General features: G+C 29.2%; 1 protein-coding gene across 8 annotated transcripts in view; it reads left to right on the plus strand.

The window, feature by feature from the left end:
- The window catches only part of GCKR (glucokinase regulator), a 326,754-nt gene that overhangs the window by 140,815 nt on the left and 170,050 nt on the right, over positions 1–15,889 (plus strand). For all 8 annotated transcript variants that reach the window (XM_053709432.1, XM_053709430.1, XM_053709438.1 and 5 more), the window contains exons 9-12: positions 67–161; positions 258–363; positions 1,073–1,188; positions 6,910–7,008. In XM_053709432.1, the coding sequence (XP_053565407.1) occupies positions 67–161; positions 258–363; positions 1,073–1,188; positions 6,910–7,008 (416 nt within the window). The remainder of the gene's footprint in view (positions 1–66; positions 162–257; positions 364–1,072; positions 1,189–6,909; positions 7,009–15,889) is intronic.

Genomic DNA, 15,889 nt, shown 5'->3' on the forward strand with positions numbered 1-15,889 from the left:
CATACAAAGAGTTTTACCCACCAGTAATGGTCATTTAGTAACTTGGGGACATTTACTATTTCACAGGCCCCCTTCATTGCTGGACAGCTGGACTTCTGTATGAGGAACCTGGATGTATTTGTTCCAGTTCTGGTGGGATTTAACCCAGTCAGTATGGCTCGGTAGGTTGAGATATGTTAGTTTATCAGCAGCTACATATGAATGTTTTGTCCTATAGTGGCTTTTTCTGTCATTGTCACACTTAATTCCCTCTGCAGGAATGACACCATAGAAGGGTGGCACTCCACCTTCCGGCAGGTGGCCGAGCATATGCAGAACTTACAGGACACCCAGCGGGTGTTTATCCTAAATCCTGCAGTGGGAGTGAGTATCCTGAAGTAAATGATCACGCTATACACTTATTTGTTATCTATTACTGCAACAGAATACTTAGCAGTAGCAACATATAGTGTTATGTTTTAAATGTAATGTCACTTTAAATTCACTTGTTTCAATAATATTTTATCTGATCCTCTTAGAACCAAAAAAGCAAAAATGATCTATTCTTATTCAATAGGGGAAGAAAGTTTTGTTCTACTCATATTGAATCTCTGTGTTTAACCCCTGCAAAGGGCTTAGGCACATAGATAAAGTCCCACTTTGGAGCCACAGAGGACTGCTTTCCCTAAATAGCCTGTGAGCAAATCAGAGGTGGCAGTCACCCAAATTTGCCAATCACTGTCTGTGTCTCGGTAGCTGAAATTATTCAGCTCATGGGTGGTACTTTACTTATGTGTTTAAATTAGATTAAAAAAAAATCTCTGTAAATAGCATACTTTATATCAAGGAGGTACCAGGGATTAATTAAAAAATAATCCATTCATCTCTGTCCAAACAATAATTGCACTTTTGTGTCTCATAACATTTTATAATACAATAAGCACACTGTCAGCCCGGCTAAAATGTGTAAAAAAAAACAGGGTTTGTTAGTCCCTGAAACAGGCACTTAAATGTGACAATATGATGCACTGAAGAGACAAATCTGTGCAGGGACTGAAGGACAAGATATGACTTTGTCTCTCCCTTGTCTCAGCCTGAAGCAATCAGCGGATCCTCAAGTATGAAGGGAGGAAGTGCAACCAAGATCCTGCTAGAGACCCTCTTCCTGGTAGCGCATAAAGCCGAGTCCAACGTGGAGGTGACAGAGAAGTGAGTAAGGTCACTGTGACAATTTACTGATCAGTGTAAAGGGTGGGACCCCAATGTGATGCTCATAATGAGATATTGTCAGTTCTGCAAGGGCGATGATTAGATACATTCCCAATCACTCCGGTAGTTCTATCAATAGCCATACATTTACACAGCAGACACTTTTTATACAGGTCCTTTGTGGTTAAACCTAAATAAATAAGTTTAACACTCTACATTATTTACTGTTTAACACTATTTTACTGTAATAAAAAGTCCTTAGTGGTTCAGTACAGGGCTGTAAACAATATTGTAACAGGTGTAGTGTTTGTCTTTCAGCGCTAAAAATGTGGACCTATGGCTCCTGTCTAGAGTGGGTCCCCAAATACCCACAATTGGAAAGATATACAGAATGTTAGTCAGAATGGAGCGCCAATAAAGGCAAGGTCCGATAAGGTTGAGTGTGGATAATATAACTCACGATATAATACTGAGATTCAGCTACAATTATGGTGATTGTATTGTATCAATATATATACATAGATTGAGACATATATGTTGCACAAGATTCTAAAAGGTACATAAAAGTATTTAATATTAAACATTAAAACATGAGTATCATTAAAACAAATGTAATTGACCTGAACAGCAAGAAATGTTATATAAAACCATATAAAACAGGAATACACGTGTATAGCTTGTTTGCTTAGAATTGATAGTGGTATGTCATAAAATGGGTTGTCAAAATGTGAACCTCATACTAAGATAAGCACTAGATGTTGGTGGTGCTAAATGATGTTAATGCAGAAACGCCAGCAGTATTATATATAGAGTTGTGGCACATATATATAATGTCTCATAAACAATAATAATACATAAACAGAAAAAATAATAATAAAAAATAATAATACTGACAATTAGCATAAAAGTGGTGATATCTAAGTATCACGTACAAAAAGTGAAAACTAAAAATTAGTGGCTGAGAATTCTCTTAATAAGTCCAAAAAATGTTAAACCATCCAATTTGTTGTAATCCACTGTGGTGATTCAAACAAAACCAAAAAAGTTCAAGAAATTCGAAAAATTCAAAAAATAATTAGTCCAAATATTCAAACCAAAGTGGTGATACACATGAGTCCAAAAAATTAAATCCACAAATTAAATCCAAAAGTTAAATCAACTAGTGTGTACACAAACTAGTGGGAGTGATCGCAAAAAAGTAATTAGCCTCTAAAACGATTCTGGATGTGAAAAAAGGGGATATACACAATGGTGTGTTAAAGTTGTAGTCCCAAGTGAAAGGATGAAAAAATAAAAAACATATATATATGAAAAATAAAAATGAGATTGAAAAAGGAATAAAAATAGCCAAAAATAGAAATAAGAATAATTCTGGGAAATCTTCAATACCTGTAGATGAAAAATAACAACATAGTATAATACTGTATTGTAATTTAAAAATCAAGGAAAATAGCTCACCATAACTTTGTCAACGCGTTTCGGCCCACAGTAGAGGCCTTTATCAAGACTATCTAAGATAACTAAGATAGTCTTGATAAAGGCCTCTACTGTAGGCCGAAACGCGTTGACAAAGTTATGGTGAGCTATTTTCCTTGATTTTTAAATTACAATACAGTATTATACTATGTTGTTATTTTTCATCTACAGGTATTGAAGATTTCCCAGAATTATTCTTATTTCTATTTTTGGCTATTTTTATTCCTTTTTCAATCTCATTTTTATTTTTCATATATATATGTTTTTTATTTTTTCATCCTTTCACTTGGGACTACAACTTTAACACACCATTGTGTATATCCCCTTTTTTCACATCCAGAATCGTTTTAGAGGCTAATGACTTTTTTGCGATCACTCCCACTAGTTTGTGTACACACTAGTTGATTTAACTTTTGGATTTAATTTGTGGATTTAATTTTTTGGACTCATGTGTATCACCACTTTGGTTTGAATATTTGGACTAATTATTTTTTGAATTTTTCGAATTTCTTGAACTTTTTTAATTTGTTTGAATCACCACAGTGGATCACAACAAATTGGATGGTTTAACATTTTTTGGACTTATTAAGAGAATTCTCAGCCACTAATTTTTAGTTTTCACTTTTTGTACGTGATACTTAGATATCACCACTTTTATGCTAATTGTCAGTATTATTATTTTTTATTATTATTTTTTCTGTTTATGTATTATTATTGTTTATGAGACATTATATATATGTGCCACAACTCTATATATAATACTGCTGGCGTTTCTGCATTAACATCATTTAGCACCACCAACATCTAGTGCTTATCTTAGTATGAGGTTCACATTTTGACAACCCATTTTATGACATACCACTATCAATTCTAAGCAAACAAGCTATACACGTGTATTCCTGTTTTATATCATTTTATATAACATTTCTTGCTGTTCAGGTCAATTACATTTGTTTTAATGATACCCATGTTTTAATGTTTAATATTAAATACTTTTATGTACCTTTTAGAATCTTGTGCAACATATATGTCTCCATCTATGTATATATATTGATACAATACAATCACCATAATTGTAGCTGAATCTCAGTATTATATCGTGAGTTATATTATCCACACTCAACCTTATCGGACCTTGCCTTTATTGGCGCTCCATTCTGACTAACATTCTGTAAACAATATTGTAGTGTTGTGATTGTAATTGGTGATTATCGTATCTTATTATTAGTAACTTATCGTGTAATAAGTGCTCTGGATGTGCAAAAAGCACAAAGAAATTAGTATTTATAAGTACAAATATATATAAAGCGTAATTGTTGTTTTAACGTAAATTGGACTGAACACTGGCGTTCCATGGGTGTATATGAAATTGGCATTATTATCAAACATTCCAGCCCTACAGATCTCTCTGTTTTTTTTTTAACAAAATTTTTATAAAAAATACTCAAAACACAGAAAAACCTATGTTTATGAAAATAACAGGGAATTTAAGGTACAGTGCACTGAAAACAGAGTAATATGATTTGTAATATTAAAGTTTAAACATACGCCGGCTTCTCTCTGTGCGCTTCATTCCCCAGTGTGAGCTTTTACATAACAGAGGGATCTAATTATTTCTATAGGAGATATCTTGCCACTCTATGTGAATTGTCTTCCTGCGCTAAAGGCCAGGTTATGTGGACCTAAAGCTAAAACATTTGAGGTGACACTGAATAGATGGAAATGATCACTCAGGACATAAAATATGTTAAATATAAGCTAATATTTATTATTGATAAGAGAGATGATTAAAATATATTCTTTGAAAAAAAATTTATTAAAAAATTGATTTATTAAAAAATTGATTTATTAAAAAATTGATTAAAAATTGAATTTAATTGAATTTGTATTAAAATGCTGCTATATTAATGTTTTTCAGCAAAAATAACAGAGGCAAAAAGATAAAAAGATAAGATATAGGTGAAGTGAGTGTACTGAGCAGAGGATATAGTTAGTATACACAGCACATATAATTAGTATGTTAGTATCGTTAGTGAGGTTAATATAACAATAGATGCGGTTAGTATACAGCAGGTGTAATGAGTGCAGTGGATTTGATTGAGGTTAAAGTGTAAACTATAATGGGTCAGCTAAAGGTGTATAGGCTAAAGGTGTGTGTGCTAAAATGGTATAATAAACTAAAAGTGTGTAAACTAAACAGCTATAAAATGATTATACCTAAATTCATGCAGTGGACAATTGTGCAAAAAAGCAAAAAAGCATGTTAATAGAGCTTAGCTAAAAGGTAAAGTTAATAGAGCTAGGTTAATATGGCTGAGTTATTATAACTAGAACAACATAAATAAAATTAAGTATAAAAAATTGCCATTTCAAACACGATTGTAATAGAACTGTAAAATGAATCAAAAGTTCTAAAAAAGTTCTTTTCTGTGCACAGATAAAGAGTGTTGGCATATGCAAAATGTTCGGCAAGTGAAATTTTTCAGTGCCGTCTCCTTTTTATGTTAAAAGTACCTTGTAAGATCAGACTTAAAGTCTTTTTAGTAATTCAATCCTATGGTAAACGCAAATGAAGTAATCCGAAGTTCAGGTAATACCAGGTTACCTTAAGCAGCTTTTTTTCAAGGAAGCATCTGTCAGGTTGTTAATATAGTACCTTATTTCTTTCCTTGTCCTTTATGGTAAAGCCAGGTTACCACTAGGAATTTCAAGCCGCATACAGGACTGTTGTTAATGTGGTGCTTCCGCGTCTGCAAGCAGAGTAGTTCTCGTCCGGTCTTTTTTTCCCTTGCTGATGGTAGTCTCTACCATCAGCAAGGAAAAAAAGACCGGACGAGAACTACTCTGCTTCCAGACGCGGAAGCACCACATTAACAACAGTCCTGTATGCGGCTTGAAATTCCTAGTGGTAACCTGGCTTTACCATAAAGGACAAGGAAAGAAATAAGGTACTATATTAACAACCTGACAGATGCTTCCTTGAAAAAAAGCTGCTTAAGGTAACCTGGTATTACCTGAACTTCGGATTACTTCATTTGCGTTTACCATAGGATTGAATTACTAAAAAGACTTTAAGTCTGATCTTACAAGGTACTTTTAACATAAAAAGGAGACGGCACTGAAAAATTTCACTTGCCGAACATTTTGCATATGCCAACACTCTTTATCTGTGCACAGAAAAGAACTTTTTTAGAACTTTTGATTCATTTTACAGTTCTATTACAATCGTGTTTGAAATGGCAATTTTTTATACTTAATTTTATTTATGTTGTTCTAGTTATAATAACTCAGCCATATTAACCTAGCTCTATTAACTTTACCTTTTAGCTAAGCTCTATTAACATGCTTTTTTGCACAATTGTCCACTACATGAATTTAGGTATAATCATTTTATAGCTGTTTAGTTTACAAACTTTTAGTTTATTATACCATTTTAGCACACACACCTTTAGCCTATACACCTTTAGCTGACCCATTATAGTTTACACTTTAACCTCAATCAAATCCACTGCACTCATTACACCTGCTGTATACTAACCACATCTGTTGTTATATTAACCTCACTAACGATACTAACATACTAATTATATGTGCTGTGTATACTAACTATATCCTCTGCTCAGTACACTCACCTCACCTATATCTTATCTTTTTATCTTTTTGCCTCTGTTATTTTTGCTGAAAAACATTAATATAGCAGCATTTTAATACAAATTCAATTAAATTCAATTTTTAAACAATTTTTTAATAAATCAATTTTTTAATAAATTTTTTTTCAAAGAATATATTTTAATCATCTCTCTTATCAATAATAAATATTAGCTTATATTTAACATATTTTATGTCCTGAGTGATCATTTCCATCTATTCAGTGTCACCTCAAATGTTTTAGCTTTAGGTCCACATAACCTGGCCTTTAGCGCAGGAAGACAATTCACATAGATTTTAAATTATCAATTTTATCTGGGGATTTTTTGATATCAACCTGTGTACTTTGAGGTGAACTGTTTCAGCGCTCTCTCGCTCCCTCAATATATTCCGATATCTTGCCACTCGCAGGAACAGCCCATGTTCTTTAATAATTGCACCAATATTGTCCCTGCAAGCCTTAACATGAGTTCTCACATTTTATATGGAGATCCTTTGATGATCGAGCGCATAGAATTGACCCGACCAGCTGTTTAGAGGTGTAAAAAGATGTTGCGCACAAGGGTTTGATCATCTTTTGTTACTTTATTGTTGCAGATGCTTGTTGGAAATCCTCAGGACGTATGAAAGGGCTCACAAAGTGACCTATGCACAGAGCAAGAAAATAGCAGCTTTGGTGAAACAGACAGCAACAAGGTACCAGTTAGGACTTTCACATAAGAAGCATTTTTAGTAATGCCCACTAGATGGCATCAAACCCATATTATTAGCTTTATCTTTACTAAAAGTTCCTGACTCTCAGTCTCAGTAATATCAGACGCTTCATGTGCTAAATTCATTTAAGCTCTCAGGATCTAGCAGACCTCACAGAGGAGACCCTCACTGAATGTATTAATCAGAGGGACACTGAAGCAATGTTTCTCTGCTTTATCTAAAAGAGAGCAACTTAAATGCAGCCTTCTGTCTGTAAGCATGAGTTGTGCACAAATATAAACTTCCTGCTAGTTTCAGCATGACTTTAATAAACAGATTTGTATATTATATTTAAACAGATATATTGTCATTTTATAAGCATGGGTTTAAGTGACACACCAGCACTGATGCAGGCACAAATATGACCAGGAGAATTGCCAGTCACATACACAACGTAATTGCAGGACACAGACATGACCAAACCAATTAAAATCAAAGCAAGGGCCCCCTTATATATAATCAAATTAATATCCACAAAATAGTTTTATTAGGCGATAATATATTCCCTAAATTGTATAATCACATAGTAAAAAATAAATTATATATATATATCTATATAAAACCTAATAAACCTCCTTGTAAGCGGCTGCAATCTTAAAAGCCAATGAAAAAGATTATGGGTCAGATTACAAGTGGAGCACTAAATGTCACTTTCATAAAAGCAATATGAGGGCTCCATTGTGTAACACCAGCTCTCTCTGATGTTCCCTGGTATTACAAGTTCAAAGCAATGCATTCGCATTTCACTCTTATGGGAGCCACGTTCTGATGCCGTTAGGGAACATGTTTAAATATAAATGTACAGTATATACACATAGTAACACATAAATATATATGTATATACACATAGTAACACATAAATATATATGTATATACACATAGTAACACATAAATATATATGTATATACACATACTAACACATAAATATATATGTATACACATAGTAACACATAAATATATATGTATATACACATACTAACACATAAATATATTTGTATATAAACATACTAACACATAAATATATATGTATATACACATAGTAACACATAAATATATATGTATATAAACATACTAACACATAAATATATATATGTATATACACATAGTAACACATAAATATATATGTATATACACATAGTAACACATAAATATATATGTATACACATAGTAACACATAAATATATATGTATATACACATACTAACACATAAATATATTTGTATATAAACATACTAACACATAAATATATATGTATATACACATACTAACACATAAATATATATGTATATACACATAGTAACACATAAATATATATGTATATACACATAGTAACACATAAATATATATGTATATACACATAGTAAAACATAAATATATATGTATATACACATAGTAACACATAAATATATATGTATATACACATAGTAACACATAAATATATATGTATATACACATAGTAACACATAAATATATATGTATATACACATAGTAACACATAAATATATATGTATATACACATAGTAACACATAAATATATATGTATATACACATAGTAACACATAAATATATATGTATATACACATAGTAACACATAAATATATATGTATATACACATAGTAAAACATAAATATATATGTATATACACATAGTAACACATAAATATATATGTATATACACATAGTAACACATAAATATATATGTATATGCACATAGTAACACATAAATATATATGTATATACACATACAAACACATAAATATATATGTATATACACACAGTAACACATAAATATATATGTATATACACATACTAACACATAAATATATATGTATATACACACAGTAACACATAAATATATATGTATATACACATACTAACACATAAATATATATGTATATACACATACTAACCCATAAATATATATGTATATACACATACTAACACATAAATATATATGTATATACACATATTAACACATAAATATATATGGATATACACATAGTAACACATAAATATATATGTATATACACATAGTAACACATAAATATATATGTATATACACATACTAACACATAAATATATATGTATATACACATAGTAATTTCAAGTAACAAATGTAGGTAGCAAGAGTATTCACTCTAAGTTTGTCCTGTACACTAATAGTTGCGTTATGTTAGTGAAGCTTCTTAAGCCTTTGAGTACAGTTAGGATGGCGGTCTTAAAGCAGCTAGTTAGTAGTATGGTAATCAGTCCTGTTTATCAAACAGCAAATACACTGTTTACACAAAGTTCATAGGTGGGTCGGTATGTAGCGGACACAAGCTCATGTGCTGGCTGTAACAAACAAATCCCAAACTTGGGCTCGGCGGCCCTTCCCGGATAAATGCAGTTATCAAGCACTGTGCACCATACAGAGATATATTGCCACGGCGGGCCCTCGCTACATACCTGTTCCCATACTTTAGTTCTGTGTCAGGATCCTTCTCTAGGTAGCGTGTACGGGTGTTTACCGGAGACTAGCAGGGAAACCAAGTACCGCTCCTTGACCCTTCCGCTTACTTGCGCTCCTGAGCCCCAGATTCCTCTGTTCGATCCAACTTGCGGTACGTCAGTGACGTCACGGACAGGTGTGTGCTTGCCAGCCAATCCTATTGCGACTTCGATAGACCTGATTCGGCGTGGTGCAAATGGCAAGTAGATAATTTTCAAAGAACAAGAGAGCACCAACGCCGTTAAATAAAACAAAATTCTTTATTCCATAAAGTTAAAAACGTTACAGGACAGCAGTACCCTGTAATTAGTTAGATCAAGTGTAGAAAAATTGGCTTACGCGTTTCAGCATATAGCCGTAGTCATAGCCCTAATTACAGGGTACTGCTGTCCTGTAACGTTTTTAACTTTATGGAATAAAGAATTTTGTTTTATTTAACGGCGTTGGTGCTCTCTTGTTCTTTGAAAATTATACACATAGTAACACTTACATATATATGTATATACACATACTAACACATAAATATATATGTATATACACATAGTAACACATAAATATATATGTATATACACACAGTAACACATAAATATATGTATATACACATAATAACACATAAATATATATGTATATACACACAGTAACACATAAATATATGTATATACACATAATAACACATAAATATATATGTATATACACACAGTAACACATAAATATATATGTATATACACACAGTAACACATAAATATATATGTATATACACATAATAACACATAAATATATATGTATATACACATAATAACACATAAATATATATGTATATACACATAATAACACATAAATATATATGTATATACAAATAGTAACACATAAATATATATGTATATACACATTGTAAAACATAAATATATATGTATATACACATACTAACACATAAATATATATGTATATACACATACTAACACATAAATATATATGTATATACACACAGTAACACATAAATATATATGTATATACACATAATAACACATAAATATATATGTATATACACATAGTAACACATAAATATATATGTATATACACATAATAACACATAAATATATATGTATATACACACAGTAACACATAAATATATATGTATATACACATGATAACACATAAATATATATGTATATACACATAGTAACACATAAATATATATGTATATACACATAGTAACACATAAATATATATGTATATACACATACTAACACATAAATATATATGTATATACACATACTAACACATAAATATATATGTATATACACATACTAACACATAAATATATGTATATACACATAGTAACACATAAATATATATGTATTTACACATAGTAACACATAAATATATATGTATATACACATAGTAACACATAAATATATATGTATATACACATACTAACACATAAATATATATGTATATACACATAGTAACACATAAATATATATGTATATACACATACTAACACATAAATATATGTATATACACATAGTAACACATAAATATATATGTATTTACACATAGTAACACATAAATATATATGTATATACACATAGTAACACATAAATATATATGTATATACACATACTAACACATAAATATATATGTATATACACATAGTAACACATAAATATATATGTATATACACATACTAACACATAAATATATGTATATACACATAGTAACACATAAATATATATGTATTTACACATAGTAACACATAAATATATATGTATATACACATAGTAACACATAAATATATATGTATATACACATACTAACACATAAATATATATGTATATACACATAGTAACACATAAATATATATGTATATACACATAGTAACACATAAAAATATATGTATATACACATAGTAACACTTTAATATATATGTATATACACATACTAACACATACATATATATGTATATACACATACTAACACATAAATATATATGTATATACACATACTAACACATAAATATATATGTATATACACATACTAACACATAAATATATGTATATACACATAGTAACACATAAATATATATGTATTTACACATAGTAACACATAAATATATATGTATATACACATAGTAACACATAAATATATATGTATATACACATACTAACACATAAATATATATGTATATACACATAGTAACACATAAATATATATGTATATACACATAGTAACACATAAATATATATGTATATACACATACTAACACTTTAATATATATGTATATACACATACTAACACATACATATATATGTATATACACATACTAACACATAAATATATATGTATATACACATACTAACACATAAATATATATGTATATACACATAGTAACACATAGATATATATGTATATACACATACTAACACATAAATATATATGTATATACACACAGTAACACATAAATATATATGTATATACACATAATAACACATAAATATATATGTATATACACATAATAACACATAAATATATATGTATATACACATACTAACACATAAATATATATGTATATACACATAGTAACACATAAATATATATGTATATACACATTGTAAAACATAAATATATATGTATATACACATAGTAACACATAAATATATATGTATATACACATACTAACACATAAATATATATGTATATACACATACTAACACATAAATATATATGTATATACACACAGTAACACATAAATATATATGTATATACACATAATAACACATAAATATATATGTATATACACATAGTAACACATAAATATATATGTATATACACATAATAACACATAAATATATATGTATATACACATGATAACACATAAATATATATGTATATACACATAGTAACACATAAATATATAGGTATATACACATAATAACACATAAATATATATGTATATACACATACTAACACATAAATATATATGTATATACACATAGTAACACATAAATATATATGTATATACACATAGTAACACATAAATATATATGTATATACACATAATAACACATAAATATATATGTATATACACATACTAACAAATAAATATATATGTATATACACATACTAACACATAAATATATATGTATATACACATAGTAACACATAAAAATATATGTATATACACATAGTAACACATAGATATATATGTATATACACATACTAACACATAAATATATATGTATATACACATAGTAACACATAAATATATATGTATATACACATAGTAACACATAAATATATATGTATATACACATAGTAACACATAAATATATATGTATATACACATAGTAACACATAAATATATATGTATATACACATAGTAACACAACTTAGCGTATTGACCGGAACGGTCAGAATTTCACTCCGCAATTCGGTGACACGCCGGGAAAGGGGGCGACAATTTGGGGATAGCAAATAAGCAAAAGTGGTTAGGTAAACTGTAGAAGCGCAAACTACAAACAACAGAGGGCTAAATAAGATACTTCTTCAGATTTACCAAACAAGCCGACCCCTAACTCTAATAGATACTGTGTGTATGAGGTTTCACAATTTACTTAATTCTATAAGTTGGTAATCCGGCAAAGTTCAATGTATATATATATAGTCACATTGACTACAGATACTGTTTGAGAATCACTACAAGACTTGTATCACTCTATTTTAGCATACAGCACTCTAAACAGTACAAATACTATATGATATCAAGTCAATGCTAACTACAAACAACTTAGCATACTATATCCAAATAATCGTACACTGACTCCTGTGGTATTCTGACAGTTGTGCTACATATCAGTGATAGAACAGATGTAAAGGATACACAAATTTGAACTGGAATTTAGAGTAAAAAATTTATTATCAACAAGGCCAAAATAAGGCCTCTCGCAAGATACAGTTTCTTCTTTTCCTATTTTTTCAAAAAATTAACATATAAGCTAAACAGCCACCTAGACCAGTTATAACACGCACAAATAATTACTGTAAGATTTAGCTGTAACAGTATTGTATCTTTAATTCAATAACAGCTAAACAAACAAAGGGTATTGTATGTGGGTAATCTGAATCAAGCCACATTTATGAGGTGAATGTCAGGTGATGTCACACAGACTTAACCTGTAAGCACACTTGCCAAAATAAGGCAATCACTAAATCGCCTATACAAAAACAAGGGAAAAAAATAAAACAATACAAAATAAATTCATTACAGTTTTACAACAGTCAAATATAAGACTCAAAATCAAAAAATTTTTACACCAAACACCCTAAGATGTGGATCAAATAACAGGTCAATTTAGATCATATATGTTAATAGATATTAAAACCAGAAATTGATACATAATATACAAAGAAAAAAGAAAGAAAAATTATATTGCACCAAGCAAATTCCAGTTCAATTAAGTAAATCCAATCCTTCATCCTAAAATGTATACGTTTTACAGTTGCAAATAAAGCATAACATAGACCCTGTGTACCATTTGGAAGCCAGTATTATAATTATTTCAACAAAATCTGCTATCAAACCCATTGGTATTATTATTAACTGACTGCACTTGAAATAAAAGTGACAAAGACCTCTAGGCACCATCAGTATTACATGCCTTAATAAGTTGTAAAAGATACTCTAATTTAATTCCTGGCTCATATATCTCTACCCATAAGACATAAATTCTAAAAGTATTTTATGAGATATTAGGACACTCACAGAAGCCTAATAACCAACGTATAATTTATTATATTACCAGAGAGTCTGAAGTCTAATATACTAAACCAGACCGGAGTAGAGGGTCTGGAAAAAGTCAATTTGACAACTATTATACCAGACATTCCATACGCCAAACCTGAATTACACATTTGACTAGCCTAACCACAAACCCAGCAAGTACTGTATACAGCGCCTAGGTGTGAACTCATTGTGAAGCACCCCAATCCACCCCCAGCGTATGATACAAAATATAAACAAGTACCTACATATATATACAAATTAAGTGGGACCCACTAGAGGTGCCCCCTAGAACAGTATAACTAGGTTGCCAATTGACGATTAGCCAATATTTACAATCCAGTTCCTATGTGTTTTTAAAGCACACACATACATATATTGATTTTATAGTTATTGTTCAATAAAAGTTATGTTTTAAGTAAATCCTTTTTGAATAGAAACTTTTTTGGTCCTGAATGTGAGTTCATTATTGTCCTTTACTTAAATCAGGGACGGGAGTGCTACTCAAGTGCACTATTTCCAGTCTTGATCCCTTCCTTTGGGCTCTAGACTCAATCCTAAAAATAATAACACATACATATATATGCATATACACATAGTAACACTTAAATATATATGTATATACACATACTAACACATAAATATATATGTATATACACATAGTAACACATAAATATATAGGTATATACACATAGTAACACATAAATATATATGTATATACACATACTAACACATAAATATATATGTATATACACATACTAACACATAAATATATATGTATATACACATACTAACACATAAATATATATGTATATACACATAGTAATACATAAATATATATGTATATACACATAATAACACATAAATATATATGTATATTGTATACACATATTAACACATAAATATATATGTATATACACATAATAACACATAAATATATATGTATATACACATACTAACAAACACATAAATATGTATGTATATACACATAGTAACACATAAATATATATGTATATACACATACTAACACATAAATATATGTATATACACATAGTAACACATAAATATATATGTATATACACATAGTAACATATAAATATATATGTATATACACATAATAACACATAAATATATATGTATATACACATAATAACACATAAATATATATGTATATACACATAATAACACATAAATATATATTTATATACACATAGTAACACATAAATATATATGTATATACACATAGTAACACATAAATATATATGTATATACACATAGTAACACATAAATATATATGTATATACACATAGTAACACATAAATATATATGTATATACACATACTAACACTTTAATATATATGTATATACACATACTAACACATACATATATATGTATATACACATACTAACACATAAATATATATGTATATACACATACTAACACATAAATATATATGTATATACACATAGTAACACATAAATATATATGTATATACACATACTAACACATAAATATATATGTATATACACATACTAACACATAAATATATATGTA

This window comes from Bombina bombina, chromosome 4, assembly GCF_027579735.1.
Source record: "Bombina bombina isolate aBomBom1 chromosome 4, aBomBom1.pri, whole genome shotgun sequence".
Lineage (NCBI taxonomy): Eukaryota > Metazoa > Chordata > Amphibia > Anura > Bombinatoridae > Bombina > Bombina bombina.